General features: G+C 37.7%; 1 protein-coding gene across 1 annotated transcript; it reads left to right on the forward strand.

Moving 5' to 3' along the window:
* The first annotated feature begins 13,166 nt into the window (after window positions 1-13,166).
* On the forward strand, window positions 13,167-15,817 carry LOC121765757 (protein LONGIFOLIA 1-like). The gene is made up of 4 exons (XM_042161972.1): window positions 13,167-13,431; window positions 13,498-14,604; window positions 14,682-14,862; window positions 15,183-15,817. The coding sequence occupies exons 1-4, from the start codon at window positions 13,327-13,329 to the stop codon at window positions 15,752-15,754; spliced, it is 1,965 nt and encodes a 654-aa protein (XP_042017906.1). The 5' UTR covers window positions 13,167-13,326; the 3' UTR covers window positions 15,755-15,817.
* The last annotated feature ends 1,261 nt before the right edge of the window (window positions 15,818-17,078 follow it).

A 17,078-nucleotide genomic window follows, 5' to 3' on the forward strand; every position in this document is an offset into this window, starting at 1 on the left:
CTGAAATATCGACTATCACAGTAGGAACAACAATTGAGTCGAGGAATGCTGTATTTCTCGAAAATACCTTTCCTTGCAAAGATAAGGAAAAGGTATCAACCAATTCTGAGACAAGAATTGAAGAAGCCACTAGTTCTAAACAAGTGGAAGAAGAAGCCACTAGTTCTAAATCAACAGATGCGGAACCTGAATCGCGCAAGCGTGCAAGGCCCGATCCAAAAGATACAGTACTAAGACGTGGTAATAGAGTCAGAACACCAAAAACTTTTGGTCCTGACTACATTGCTTTCATGTTGGATGAAGAACCAACATCGATAAAAGTAGCCTTTGCTGGCCCAGACGGGCTGCATTGGAGAGAAGCTGTTCAAAGCGAAATTGATTCAATTTTGCTAAACCACACATGGGTGTTGGTTGATTTGCCCGAAGGTGCTAAACCTTTAGGATGCAAATGGGTTCTTAAAAGAAAGTTTAAGGCCGATGGAACAGTTGATAAGTATAAAGCCCGATTAGTAGTAAAGGGTTTTAAACAAAAAGAAGGACATGACTTCTTCGATACCTATTCACCTGTAACAAGGATTACATCTATACGAGTGCTTCTCGCTATTGCTGCATTGCACAATCTTGAGATTCATCAAATGGATGTAAAGACCGCGTTTCTAAATGGTGAACTAGAAGATGAAATCTATATGGAACAACCCGAAGGGTTTGTAGTACCTGGACAAGAGAAAAAGGTATGCAAGCTCGTGAAATCCCTATATGGATTGAAACAAGCGCCATTGCAATGGCACTTGAAGTTTGATAATGTGATGTTATCAAATGGGTTTAAAATCAACGAGTGCGACAAATGTGTCTACATCAAGAGCACTAATAACGGTCATGTTATAGTGTGTCTCTACGTTGATGATATGTTAATCTTGGGTAGCAACACTCAAGTAATTAACGATACAAAGGCCATGTTAAAGAGAAACTTTGACATGAAAGACATGAGTCTAGCCGATGTAATTCTTGGAATGAAGATTCTAAGAACGAATGATGGAATCATCTTAACACAATCACATTATGTTGAGAAGATATTGAATAAATTCAAAGCCTATGATGGCGCGCCGGTTAAGACTCCAATTGAACTCGACGTTCACTTGAGCAAAAACAAAGGCGAGCCCGTTGCACAAGAAGAGTATGCACGGGTCATCGGGTGCATTATGTACTTGACTAATTGCACTCGACCTGACATTGCTTGTGCCGTGAACAAGTTAAGTCGTTACACGAGCAATCCAAGCAAAGAGCATTGGAGAGCTCTTGTGAGGGTTTTGAGATATTTAAAACACACTCAAAATCTTGGGCTACACTTCTCGAGATACCCCCCGGTACTTGAAGGGTACTATGATGCCAATTGGATATCCGATAATAGAGACTCACTTTCAACAAGTGGATATGTCTTTACTATTGGGGGTGGTGCTGTATCGTGGAAATCCACAAAACAGACCTGTATAGCCCGATCAACAATGGAATCGGAGTTCATTGCCTTGGATAAGGCTGGTGAGGAAGCCGAGTGGCTTAAGAACTTCCTTGAAGACATTCCATGTTGGTCTAAGCCAGTGCCACCAGTGCTGATTCACTGCGATAGCCAAGCGGCTATTGGAAGGGCAAACAATGGTTTCTATAACGGTAAGTCTCGACATATACGTCGACGACATAACACCGTGAGACATTTGATCACAACAGGGGTGATTACAATTGACTATGTGAAGTCAATAGATAATCTAGCGGATCCGCTAACCAAAGGGTTAAACCGTGATCAAATGAATAAGTTGCTAGAGGGAATGGGTTTGAAATCCACAAACTAAAGAATTGTCATAGTGGTAACCCAACCATGATGACTGGAGATCCCAAGAACTTGGTTCAAAGGGACAACTAAGCTATGAGAGTTCATGAGAAACACTCAACTATATCTATTCCCTAGAGAGCAATAGAGTGTTGGAGAGCTTGCCTAGTGGTAAAGGCTAAGTCTATGACTTTTAATGGTTCTTAAGGATCTCAAAGAGATGGAATTCTCAAAGAGACCAAGTATGGCAAGGTACTTGACTAAGAATCACCTATGTAAGTGCGAAGTGTGGTCGCTTCATAAAAAAATGCACTTATGAATCCAAAGTGGTGTCCAAGACCGCAATGGACACAAAACGTGAGAACGGATGAGGTTGAGGTGTTTAAGCGTTAACACCATTGTCTCGGTGCACGCCGTGGGGGATTAGTTCAAAGCATCGCGCTACTAAGCCGCCTGTGTATCCGATGGTGTCGACTATGGAGGGTTCAAAGTCAACAACTACCTATCCTTATGCTTATATACCTCGCGAGGGTTGAGCTTGTGTCTGCATGCATATGCATTCGGCTATTTCCACTCATGTGGGGGATTGTAAAAATCATGGATTAAATATGCCCGGTCAATGGATTTTGACCATATAATAAATGTGACGAGACATTTAATTTTGTGAAATTAAATGACATAGCGTCGTTCTACATTTTACGTAGGTAAATGTAGTATATTCACTTTCTCAAATCCGATTTCCGGTGAGTGAGAAATAGTGGATTAAAGTTGGGCATAATTAGCTTTTAATTAAAGCTTAGAGTTGGAGCTTAGGGAATAATTAACTAAGTGTTAATTATCCCACATTGGAGGATTAACACATCTTTAATGTGTATAAATTAAGTGACTTTATGTTACTTAATAATTATAGTGGACCAAGATGGGTGAAAGAGCCCACACGCGCGCACACGCGCGCGCCGCCGCCGCCCCCCGCCCGCCCGAGCCCGAGCCCGTGCCCGTGCACGTGCTCGTGCTCGTGCTCGTGCTCGTGCTCGTGCTCGCGGTCGCGGTCGCGGTCGCGGGCCGCGGGCCCGGGCCCGAGCCCGATCCCGATCCCGATCTCGATCTCGATCTCGATCTCGATCTTGATCTTGATCTTGGACTTGGACTTGGATCTTGGATCTTGGCAATTGGTCTTTGGGTGGTCTTTGGGCTTGGTGCTTGGCCCAAACTATTCTTTTTGGACCACCGCCGAGTCAGCAATCCAAGTGGCTTGACACGTCGTCAAACGAGGCACAGTCACGGGTGCCACGTGAGAAATCCACACGCTCCACACACGGATGGCACACTCCTGCCACACGTCTGTAACCGACGTCGGTTACGAATTGCCATGATGACAGCCATCATGGCTGTTGACCCCCTACAGTGGACTGAGCCTATAAATAGGCCAGTCATTCCATGCATCACTACACAATTCAAAAAGCATTCTGCATCATAAGCTCTCTCCCTCTCCCTGCATAGTTTTTCTGTCGAAGCTCTGCCCTCTCCTCCATCCAGTTCGCCGGAGCTCTGCTGATTGCGGTGCTGCATCAATAGAGACGTAGCCGTTTTACCTTTGGGGACGACACGCCAAACCGAAGAGCACTACCGGGGCGTATCTCGTCTTGCGGGAAGAGGCCTCCTCGACTCGGCTTTCATACTGGTTTAGTTGTTTCGATTTCTATTGTAATTTCTTTAGTTCAGTTTCTCCTTTTCTTTCTTTTGGGTTGTATTACGCCCGGTTTTGTTATCTTGTAATCCCAGAAACCAACATTAAAATATTTAAAGTTTACCAATTATTGTATAGTTAATAGTAGTTTTTTCTTTATGAAGATAGATATTCCAATGAAATATACTTAACTCTTTATCCACTTATAAAATATAATAATTTACTTATGATCATATATATTTTTCCCTCTCGTAGTATGTAGAGATATATTAGTCTATTGATTTTGTATTATACAGGAATGTTATATAATACATTATCACAAAAATTAATAACAACATAATATAATATTTATACAATCGTTTTTGAAAATGAATTGTAGATCATAAAGAAACCAAGAATCCAAATTAAATTTTGCATTATTTTGTTCCATGTTTTTGTTGCACATATATAATATTAATATTTAATTAAAAAGTACTTCTTTCATTTCACGTTAATAGAATCGTTGTCGTTTTATGGACGTTCTAATATAATAAAGTTATTTCATATTTTTTGTAAAAAAAAACTTTTTTTCTCTCACACCTCCCTTTCTTTTCACCTCTCATTTTATATATCTCCATTGATCATATTAAATATTTACCCATATGGAAAAGAAATTCTTCTCAGAATAGATGAAGTATATAATAACGTAGTTGGTCTCATTTTTCTAGCAGAATGTATGATGTGTTTATTGTGACGTTAGAACATCTCTATTGGTATACTAAAATCTAAAATGGAGTGGATAAAAATAGTCTTAAGAGCTTCCATAATAAGAATAGCTCAGTCATAGTCTAGCCACAAACTCCTCCTGCCACATCATCAGCACTAACAATCCTCCTGCCACAACATCAAAACAAGCAAATAGCCCAGCAATAGCCTAGCAATAGCCTAGCCACATCACTCAAACTTATATAAAACAAATAATTAACAATCACACAAAATACGGAATTAAATTTACGACACAGATACGGGAAAATTCAATTATATTATTAAAATTTTAAAAGTACATTAATTAAAAAATTACATTAATTTTAAAAAAATATATATTAATTAAAAAAAACCCCGCCTCCGTCGCCGCTGCCTCCGTCGCCCAACCGTGTCGCGGCGGCATTCAAATCGGCTCACATGCTCAAGAGCATTGTGTGAAGAAAACTCTTCTCCTCGGGGTCAGTTGCCGCCTGCCAATCGGCTAAGGTCTTGGCCATCTGAGCCCGCGTTTGTTGACGCGGGAAGAAGGCGAGATCGGCTGTCGACTGGCCAACAGGGGGGATGCCAACTGGACCTCCTGGGACCCCCCGGTGACCCCCCTCGATTCCCGTTGCACCCGCCTTTGACCAACCGGGCGAGTTCGGCGAACGAACGATGGAGGGGAAGGGAGCTCCTGAGCACCCTCGGGGAGGTCGTGGGAACCGCCGCTGCTGCCGCTGTAATCACCGGTATTGTTCAGTCGCTCCTTCTTCGGCCAGCCAGCGTCAACACCTGCCGGGAACTTCTCGGAGTCTGTCAGCACCTCATAGCAGTTCCAGTAGGTGAACTCCTTATATAGCCCGGGCACGGGGAAGGCTTTCTCCGCTATCCTCCTGCAGTCCTCGTCAGTTTGGCCACTGCTCTACATGCGGAGGGCGTTGGCGTACAAGCCCGAAAATCGGGAGATCCCAGCCCTGATTCGGTCCCACGCCTCCGACACTCCTCATCGTTGCGTGGCATCCCCTCTGGGCAAAATGCCTTGTAGGCTGCTGTTATTTTGGCCCACAAGTTGACCATCCTCTGATTGTTCGAAGTGAGGGGATCATCGCAAACACTCACCCACGCCTTGGACAGCGCGACGTTCTCCGCGTCCGTCCACTTCCTCCGTACCTGGCTGTCGTCATCAACCGGCTGCGACGACTCGCCGACCCTTTTGCCCTTCCCCTTGTCCTTCTTCTTTGGGCCGCCCTGACCCTGCCCTACTCCCCCGTTTGAACGGGAGTTTCTGAAACCCCGAGAAGATCAAACCCCAACTCCTCTAAGGAGAAAGTATCAAATTGCGTGAACTGCGTCTCCGATGGGGTCGATGTGTGCGAAGAAGCAGTCGAAAAATCAAAACTGGGGCGATAGACGTTCCACCCCCCGGCGTCCCCTGCGTCACGGGTGCCCACCCCGACATCATTTGCATACCGGGATGCATTCTCGGTACTCTCTGCCATCCTGGCATACTACCCTCAGCTGCCATCCCGGGCATCATCTGCTGCCACAGGTACATGTTGTAGTACCCGGGCATCGGACCCCATCCACATCCCACGGGTACCGAGGGAGTTTGAGACCCGTTCGTCACTGGAGTACCTTCGTTGTTGTTATCCATTTCGCGTTGTTGCTCTTATACAGAAATTAAGACAGAGAGAAAACTCGTTAAAACAAGTGGTGCGAATGAAAATGACGTGCAAAGCGCGTATATATAGTGTTTTGAAAATTAAATAATAAAAAAAAATCCGCTGACCGATCGCTCGCCGATCCGGAAATCGGCGTGCGCTCGCCGATTTTTCTGCCGAAATTCGGCTAGCCAGTTACAATGGTTCGGCGAGCAAACCGGATAGCGCCGAGGATCGGCTAGCCTGTCCGCTCGCCACCATTGTGTATGTTCTAATGGTACTATAAAATCAATTCTATTTTGGGTTTTTGAATAAAATATGCATATTTTTAGGTTTATGGTAGAGCATCCACAGTAAGGGACTTCAGCACGGACTAGTCATAGGCTAGCGGGAAGGGCGAGGCGGATGTCCGCTATTGCGTTAGGCTAACACGATGGACGTCCGGAAGACTGACGAGTGGTCATCCGCGGACAATAGGCGTTAGCCGATCGCTGGTCGCCTATTGCGCGGCGAGCGATAGGCTGACCGATTTTTATTTTATTTTATTTTTTATTTTTTTATTTTTTTATTTTTTATACTCTATGTTTACAACTCATTGCACTTTATTTTTTTAATATTTGATAAACACCAACAATTAATATGAAATAATTGTATTTGTCAATTTATTTGCTTGGCTAGGGCGTTGGCTAGCCTATTGTTGGGCTGTTGTTTGGTTAGCCTATGGCTAGCCTGTGGGAAGTCTATGATGATATGGCAGGAAGAGTGTTTTGCTAGCCCGTGGCCTATTGTGGATGCTCTTAAAATAAATTCAAATAAGTTTTTCAAATTTTGTGAGTAAAAATAGATAGTAGATAGAAAATATTCTTTTAAAATTAAATTTAGTATAATTTGACGTGACATTTACACTAAAATTATTTTGTGTTTAGTACTCCATCTATCCAATTGAAGATGAACCACTTTCCTTTTTAGATTGTTTCAACTAAGATGACCATTACTTAAAATGGAAACACCTTTTATCTATACTTTACTCCCTTCATCCGCCATTAGGAGTCTCATTTCATAACGGCATAGATTTTAAGAAATGTTAAGAAAGTGGGTGGGAAAAAGTTAGTGGAATATGAGTCTCACTTATATATATATATTAGTTTTAAATAAAATGTGAGTGCAATTAGTTAGTGGAATGTGAGACCATATACCATTTATGGTAAAAGTGAATCGGGACTCCTATTCGCGACAGACTAAAATGAAAAAATTAGACTCTTATTCGCAGACGGAGAGAATATTCCTTATCTCTTACTTTACTCTCTTTATTTAACATATAAAATAAAGTTGCATAAAATCATGTGCTAACCAAGGAATGACCATCTTCTTTGGGACGGAGGACGTATATCTTTTAAGTTTGAGTTTAGGATACTGTTGAAGTAAAATAATATGATATTTACACTAAAATGAGTTAAAATTTGCAGTTATAAGTATTTGATTTCTTTTGGGAGCGAGATTTAAGAAAATGATATTTATTGAGTTCACGAAGGAAAAAAAAAGGAGAGATAATATAATAGAAAAATAAAATAAGAGGAAGGTAAGAAAAATAAAATAAAAGGAAAATAAAAGAAAATAAATGTGTACTGCCTTTATTAAAATAAGAAATAATAGTAAAGGAAAATAATTATCTTGCAGGGGAGACGGGTGGAATAATTTTGAATACTACTCATAGAGTCAGTTAAAAAAAATGTGTTTTGATGTGATGTATGAGGCAGTATTTGTGTTTTGATATGATTAGATGTATGAGGTAGTAGTGGGGGTTAAGTTTAATGTATATAATTTGAGGTGGATAACGGTACGAGGAGTTATGAATTAATACTATATAAATTGAGGTGGTGGATAGTATGAAATTTTTTGGATTCAATTAGTATTTATTTGCATTTTATGATATACTTGCTCGTGTACAATCTGTGAAATAAATCAACTTAAATTATAAAATTCTTAACTAAACATAAACCTATATATTTTACACTATGATTAGTAATAATTATATGTCAAATCAAATTTATTTGTTATAGAAAACAATGGAATATATTTAATATGTCAGTGAATAATAATCTATTTTGTCGGAAAATAATTAACATTAAAATGTTAATTAAGTATATGTATAATATTTGAAATAATTTCGTGGGTCTTAAAGTATATGTAAATATATACTATATTTTTTAATTAATTATGTAGATTGATAATTAACTGAATAAAACCTAACGGTTTCGAATTAGAAGAATCAAACTTAATCATAATCATAATCATAATCATAATAGCTAATTTAGGTTGGACCGTGGTCCGTGGAAGGTAGTGAGGATGAAGTGAAGCAATAAAATTAATTAATAGGCATAACATATTATGCATTTATGCAAGTCCTAATCAATAAAATGATGATTCACGTGATAAAGTAAAAAGCTTTTTGACGTCTCCTTTCTCACATATCTGATAACTATTCAGATATACTATGATTATCATGTGTCTAAGCAAACAGATAATAGTCCTATCTTATTAAAACAAAATGATAAATTAAGTTACACTACTTTGTTCTCCGCATTCCTGACAACTTTGTCTGCCAAGAATAATCACACTATGCCATTATTATATTTGTGTGTATACATTTTAATTTAGACTGAACTCCAACGAATGACCCTTACTTTTGTACTTGTTGCACCAGTAACCCTTAAAAAAATAGCACTAGAGGTGTCTAACGTTAAATATAATCACGAATGAAGTTTTTTCGGACCAAAATACCATCAGGCCCTAAAAGGGCATTTTTGTCACTCCATTATATTGCTGGCAGGTGATTTCTGCCACATTTCTGTCAGCAACTTCTTATGTATTTTTCTAATAAGTTTTTGTACTTTAGACGTAATTAAAATTTTATCATTATTTACACTTTCTAATTTTTTTTATAATATACATATTTATCATTATCTGCATTAATTAATATGAACATAATAAAATGAGACCATTTCTTCCTTATATACTCACTTTCTGGTATTTTTCCGTGTTTTAATTTATTTTATTTACATTGATTTATGGATCAATTTTATTTATTATGAAAATATTCTAATTTTGCAGTATTAATTCATAAATTTACATTGTCTTATTTCAAATACTATTATTAATAAAAAAAAATCTTGAAGGATTAAATAGCTAATATCACATGCTTGAATTTTTTTCAAAATATTACTCAGTTTCAATTTTATCATGAATGGCAAGAAACTATGCAAATTTATATCTAAAGATTGAATGTTCATATGATGTTAAAAATTTCAGTTTGAGCTAAATTAAAATTACATCAATAAAATATCAATCATAAAAATCATCTTAAAGTTAGGCTTAGAGTAACAAATTAGTTCGATGATATATAATGAAATAATATTCTAAATGTCAATGTTTTCAATAAAATAATTATTGTATCATTTAATTAAATGTGAAATATTTTTTATTCTGTGTATTATTGATATGGATTTTATTGCATAAATAACTTCACTTTTCCATATTTTTGTTTCTCAATGAATTTCCTACATCATATAACTAGTACTATATTGTTACCACTAACTAGAAATAGAGGGACATAAGAATTTTTTATATATAAATATTGACAAAACTTTAATCACGCATGAAGTACTAGAACTTATTAGGAAATCACTTGAGAAGCTGCTCACAGAAATGTGACAAAATTCATATGTCAGTGAATTTAGAGATTGCCAAAAATGCCCTTAAAGCTATTTGGGCATTTTCATCCGAAAAGTGGCTAAAAAAACTTCATTCGTGATTATATTTAACATTAGGCCCATCTGATGCTATTTTTTTATTATGGGTCACTGGTATAACAAGTGCAAAGTTATGGTTATTTGGTGCAGTTCACTCTTTAATCTAATGATTGTCACCTTCTCCCCCATATACTACTTGACAAATATGACAACTAATAATCACACTATGCCCTTTTCGTTAAATTGAAATTAAACTTTCAATTAGTTGAATACCTGACAGAAAATTTTGAGATATACTATTATAGGATTCATAGAAAAAACAACTTCGGAATAACCGACAGTATTGAGGAAGTAGAAAATGGAATGTAAACCTTTTATAATTAATTTGCAAAATAAGGAAAAGCAGATTCATTGAATGTGTGTTCAAAAAAGACGCATTCTGCTGGAATGCGCATTAAAACAAATCAACTGTGTTTTCTTACTCATTCCCCTTCATACAGTTTTTCGATGATTCTCGCGAATTTCCTGTGATATTCGATTTAATATGTTGTTTCTTTACTTGTTTTTGTCGATTATTGTTATTTTTGAGAGAATTGCACTTATATTTTTTCAATATTCTCATTTTTTCTTGTTAAACTATATAGGGTTGAATCATGTATTGTAGGTTGCTTAATTATAATTACAAAGTAATCACCCCTCTTATAGGGGAAGATATGTTACGCAATTAAGGTATATATTTACACTAAAATAACTTAGTATTATAATGAAAGTTAGTTAATCCCAAAAATCTCTCTGCATATCTTCTTCTTCTTTTCTTGATTTGTTTCCATTGCTGACGCTCCCCTCAAGTTAGGTAACGGAACTCAAGTTAAGTAATGAAATTTCCGATGCTTAACTTGCCAAGAACATCTGAAAAGTTCTTTGCCCCCCCTCCCCTTCCTCGTACACATTTGTCAGAATATCTGCTAATTGGTCTTCATATTGGACCAAAGCAAAATTCGCTATCCCAACTTTAATCTTCTCCTTGATGAAATGTCAATAAAAAATTCAACGTGTTTTATTCGATCATGTTGGACTGGATTCTCAGATGTTCTAATTGCAACCTTGTTATCATTGAACAAACACTTCCCCGGTTAGCTCAAACAAAAAACCCAACTCATCCAACAATCTTCTCAACCACAAAATTTCAGTCGGTCCATTTCTAATTCCTTTAAGCTCAGCTTCAACGCTTGATAGTGCCACGACCTTTTGCTTCTTGCTCTTCCAAGTAATCAGATATCCTCCAACAAATGCGAAGTACCCAAAAGTGGATCTTCGGTCTATTGGATTCCCAACCCAATCTGCGTTCGTATAACCATGAATCTCCAGATGTCGGTTCTTTTTTAACATTATTTCATGATCAATGGTTCCTTTGATATATCAGACTATTTTCAATGCTTTTTCTAGGTGATCATCTTGTGGTTGGTGCATAAACTGTCTCACTACACTTACAACTTATGCTACCTCGGTGTCTGGCTAGTTGGGCTCCCTCAATTATCTGTAGTCCATGATTGACAACTATTGGTGTATCCATTTTTTATACACCACCATGTAGGTGTTGGGACTATAAATCTGTTCATCTCCATTCTCCTTTTGCAATACATGTATTTTATCTTCCAACCCCAACACCTGCAATAGCATTCTATATTCTTCTCTAATAAAGCCGCCCAACCACATTTCCCACGTCAACATTATTTTTTTAAAAAAATTTATGTTATCAAATAAAATAAAATAAAATAAAATATCAAAATTAATATAAACGAAAGGCAAAACCATAATATATTTAATTTTTTAGAAAAGTTATAAAACAAAAAAAAACATAGAAAAAAACCAGTAAAATAAAGTAAAAAAAGAGGGTATTTATAGAATAAACTAGTAGGAGAAGGATGGAGACGCAGGGATTTGTAAGCCAGATTTATAGTCCACTATTACGAATACTTTTAAATTATAAAAATTTTATCAATTTCTTTTTTTTTTCTTTATTTTCTTTCTCAGTTATTCTCTCTAATTTAAATTTTAACATACTAATTTTCTTAAATTTTAAACTTAAAAAAAATATCTCAAGAGACGAAGGTACTACATCATTTTGACCGTAATAAATGAAACGATTCAATTATTACACATGGAGAGAGAGGAATCAGAATCTAGGTATCTTTGTTGATGATTGAATTAGCATTCCCAAATCCAAATAAACACCAATCACCAAATTTCTGTTATAAACAATATAAGTTGCAGAAAGGATTCCCCTCTCCCATGTGATGGGATGAGATAGCCTTTTATTTTATTTTATTTTATTTTATTTTAAGCACAATATCTGAATTGTGATACTTATCTAGTCATTTTATATTATTCTGACTAAACTTCCGTCGACACTGACATATGTTATTATCATAATCAATTATTAATCATCACGACCAAACTTTATATGAAAAAATTCACGTTTTAAATAGCATTTGAGGTCCATCCCCTCTTGTGCTATGTTTTGCTTCCTAATTATGCTCTTCAGATTCACCCACTTCTTTAGAATTTGTAATCTTAGCATGAGAAACTAATTAATTATTTTCTCAATGAAATCTAATTTGATTATTAAGATCTGGTGGAATTGATGGATGGAAATGTAGAATTAAAGTTAGACGATGGTACAACGACTCCAATTTTTGGAGTTGAAATGTGTAAGGATTTTGGATCCACAATATATAAGAAAAAAGAGTTGTAGACTTTATAGATAATTATAAGGTTAAACATTGTACTTTGATTGTTTATTTCAATAAGTCCTTATACAATTTCATTGTTTTAGTAAGTTCTTGTATTTTTATATTCGATATATTCCAATCCTTATTTGACAGAACCGTTAATTTTTCAGATATAAAATACCACATTATATGTTAATTATTTAAATATATTCCACCTAATGTCCTAGTTGGAAAATATGAACATAACATAAATATAAAAAAATAAAAATAAAAAACTAAAGAATTCCAAATCGTTAAAAGAAATTTGTTGTTTAATTATTTGAAGGTCGAATATTAATTTATTTGGAACCAAATACTATAAGTTAATATTCGAACTTCATATAATTAAACAACAAATTTCTTTTAACGATTTGTAATTCTTTAGTTTTTTTTTTGTTTTTATCTTTTTTTTTTATATATTTATGTTATGTTTATATTTTCCAACTAGGATATTAGGTGGAGTATATTCAAATAATTAATATATGATATGTTATTTTATAACAGAAAAGTTAACGATTCCGTCAAATAAGGATTAGAATATATAGAATATAAAATGTACAATGACTTACTAAATAAAAAAATTATATAAAAATCTATTAAAATAAACAATCAGACTTAAGATCTGTTTTGCCTAATTAAAATAGAAAAGATTGAATGTTACAATGAGGAGATAGGGTGGTGGAATGATTATATATATAGAGGAAAAATAAAAAAAATTCATTCAAACCAATTTTATTGAATTTAAATAAATTGGATTTATTGAAAATCCAACAATCCCGATCCTTTATTAATTATCCCCTTCAACAGAAGAATTAAAACAGCATCCAGCGGGAGTTCAGTTCCCACATAAGAGCTACAGAGTTATAAACGGTCATCGGAGTTTGACGTCGCCGCCGGGAAAATATCAGCAGGCATGGGGAAGGAGCAGAGCTTCGAAGGGAAACAAATTGGTTGCATCACCGGCTTCCTTCAAATCTTTGATTGCCACTACTCCGCCAACCGCTTCCCTCCCTCGCCGGTACCATTTCCTTCCTTCTTCCCACGCATTCATTCCGTACCATTTCATCTCACTCCTGTTTTTCAGGTATTCGATATAACAACATCCGAGTCGGAGAAGTCAACCCCTTCCTCGCCGGCGATCTCCGTGGAATTCGTGAAATCGTCGCCGATGCTGGAAGGCACCAAGTGTTCGTGGAAATTCGGCAAAGAAGCCCCACGCCTATCGCTCGACAGCAGAGCCACCACAGATGCCAAGGGCACTCTCCACCCCAAGGAAATCCGCACCGCCGCCGACGGTAACGACGACGACAGCCAACAGCACCGCTCTCCCAGCGTCATCGCCAGGCTCATGGGCCTCGATTCGTCCTGCATCGAGCCGGAGCTCCGGAGATCCGCCTCCGAGTCCAGAGTCTCCAGAGATATCTTCCACTCTCGATTAACCAATTTCCCCTCCACCGCCGACGACAACGCACCGCGATTTTCAGATCCGATCAACTATTTGCTCAAAAATGCTGGTAAAATCGATGCGCCGAAAGCGTTCAACAGAGTCGCTCCTCGTCACCGCAAAAGCTTCTTCGACTCCGGCGACTTCTTCCCCGAGACAAAACAGGTGGTTTCTATCCACGCCGAGACCGAGAACAGATTGAAATTGCGAGGAATTGACGAATCCTCCACGGATTTGGAAACATTGAAACAAATACTCGAAGCTATGCAACTCAAAGGACTTTTACATTCCAGAAAACGCTCGGAGCACCACCAAATCCGCCACCGCAACTTCGTCTACGACGATTCCTCGATCATCGAATTGAAACCGTCGCGATCGCCAAATTCCACGCCATTCAGTCGGAAAATGTCATACGATTATTCCCCGCCGCTCGGTCGAAATCACACCGGCCGAGGTGGCATGAGGATTGGAGAGAATTCACCTCGACGTGACCGGAATCCTGCTCAGACCACCCCAAATCGGACCGGAGGTTGTGCAATCGGAAGGCCGTCCAACTCAGTGCCAAAGCTTAAACCGTTGAGCGTCGCAACGCATTCACACGAGAACCGGCAGGTGTCACCAAATCCGAAGCTCAACCCGAGAAGAACCAGACGGGAAGCACCTGCCAGCGCAATATCGCAAAGGAACGGCGATCGGAGAGAGAGGAAGGCAGAGGATGAATCATGGTCAATTTCCGGTGGCAGTGAGGTAATTACAATTAATTAGCTTAATTATAGTTAATTACAGATTAATTAAAATTTAAAGAGGTTGGTTGATTAATGCAGAGGTGTAAAAGCGAGGGGCGCAGCTTATTAGAGAGGTGTGATAAGCTGCTGCACAGCATAGCGGAGATGACTGCGACCGAAATGCAGTCCAGCCCCGTGTCGGTTCTTGACTCGTCCTTGTACAAGGACGAGTCATTGACCCCTTCGCCCATCACGACAAGGCGTAATATTCATTTCAAAGGTACAACTTCCTTAATGCATCATTGATTGAGAATGAACATTTGAGTCACGTGGGGTGGACGGTGATGCTTGTGTTTGATTCATAATTTAATTGAAAATGACTCACACTTCTTGTTGTTGGGCTAAACTCGTGAACTTGCTCTGGCTAGTAACAATCTTGCATCTTATCATAAAAAGATCTCAAATTTAAGCTACAAAATGTTGAGAAGTGCTTATTTTGTGGTTGGATGGTGTTGTCTACTGTTTTAGGAACCATATTTTTCGATATGCAAAATATGGAAACATTAGAAGATGAATTTGTTGTTTGAATGATGCAAACAGATGAGTGTATTGGACTGGATGAAGAGGAATGGAGCTCTGAGATCGTCGCATCACAAGACTACGACGATTTCATGTACGTCTCGGATGTTGTAAGGGCATCCCGTTATCTCCCACAAGAGTCGGATCTCTTCCTGTTGCTAGAGAAACAACAGTATCTCAAGGGAAAGGACACAGGAAAAGTGTCGAGGCTGCAGAGGAAGCTCATCTTCGACACTGTGCACGAGATCCTCGATAGGAATAGGCGGTTGCCACCCTGGAAGGTGGCCTCGTCTGCGTCTTTGGACAAGGTGTGGTCGGAATTCCAAAGAGTGCGGGAGAGGGAGAGTGCCACGGCTCAGGATCTGTTTGGCACCATTTGTGGCGTGCTCAAGAAAGACCTAGCTGGAGATGGGATCTCCGGTTGGGAGGATTGCCCGTTGGAGATGTCCGAGGCCATCTTAGACATCGAACGGCTGATATTCAAGGATCTCATCGGTGAGGCCATTCGAGACCTAGCGGCATTAGAGTTGAGTAGCAAGGCAAGGTTACCGTCCTTGCGTAGAAGGAAGTTGGTTTTCTCAACTCCTAATTAGGGCATTTTGTTTTAATTTTGTAACCAGTTCTAGTAGTGTATTATGCTCTTTACATTTCACTGTTGAATATTTCCTTCAGTCTAATTATAAGACAACGATCTTAACAGACACTTAAACACTTTTGCAACATGCAAACTGTAATTATGAACATTACAAAAACAAAAAGTAAAAGAAAAAAAAAAGAGATAAAGGAAGATTGAGAGAGCTTTCTTTGTGCTGCATTGCATGTGTGGTGTTGGCAAGATTGAGAGAGCTTTTAGCCTTTTTCTTTGTGTTGCATGTGTGGTTGTTGGCTGTGAACTTCTTCTGGACTATGGTTATGTGTGTGGTGTTGCCTTTAATCAGTAAAATTGTTGTAGATTAATTTAAACAATAGAACATCATATGGTTATGTGAAACGAATTTGAGTCTGAGTATCGGCCCCAATCCCTACCAGGCTTGTGCACAAGGGGATCGGGAGTCGTCCTTGCTAGTCGGCCGGTCTCGTGGGCGAAAAGTGTGGTCACACTTTCGTTGCACTATGGAAAGAGGTTCTGACTGACGATTGATGCGAATGAAGGGAGTTGACTGCAATCTATGAAATGTTATTAATGATTCTCGATTATTTTTTTATAAAGTAAAACTCGAGTTCACTATGATATAAGTGACATATATGTTCATAAAATGTTTTGGCAATATGTCCACTGAGTATATCAAATACTCACCCCTTCATATATTTTCTTTATGTGCAGGTTGAGAGTGATGGCACGACGGATGTTGAAATGAGCTTTGATAATTTCTGAGCGTGTCATGTCTCTATACATGGACGTTACTCTTTGATTCTTGATAGACTAAATTCCGCATCCATGTTTCGCGCATTTTCTAAGTCTTCCATTTGCGATGTTATCATAAAATTTATTTTCAAATTAAACAATACTACTTTATTTTGGAAAACAAAATGTATTCACATCTTACATACTAGAGAGTTGAAATAACACGCATTTGTATAGATATTAATTTTTTATTATTTCATTGATAATATATTAGCTTAAAATAATTATAAAAAAATGTATTCACATCTTTCTCTCTATTCTTTTCTCTGTATGACATTAATTTTTTTTTGTCATTCATGCATATAGAAATAAAATTTTATAATAATTGGTTTTAATTCTTGATTAATTTAACTTCAGACAAATGTTTTGTTTTCCCTTTTCCATTTTCTCTGTATGACACTAATTTTTTTTGTCATTCATGCATATAGAAATAAAATTTTATTATAATTGGTTTTAATTCTTGATTAATTCAATTAGAGACAAATGTTTTGTTTTCCCTTTTCCACTTAATC

Source organism: Salvia splendens, chromosome 14, assembly GCF_004379255.2.
Source record: "Salvia splendens isolate huo1 chromosome 14, SspV2, whole genome shotgun sequence".
In the NCBI taxonomy this organism is placed as follows: Eukaryota; Viridiplantae; Streptophyta; class Magnoliopsida; order Lamiales; family Lamiaceae; genus Salvia; species Salvia splendens.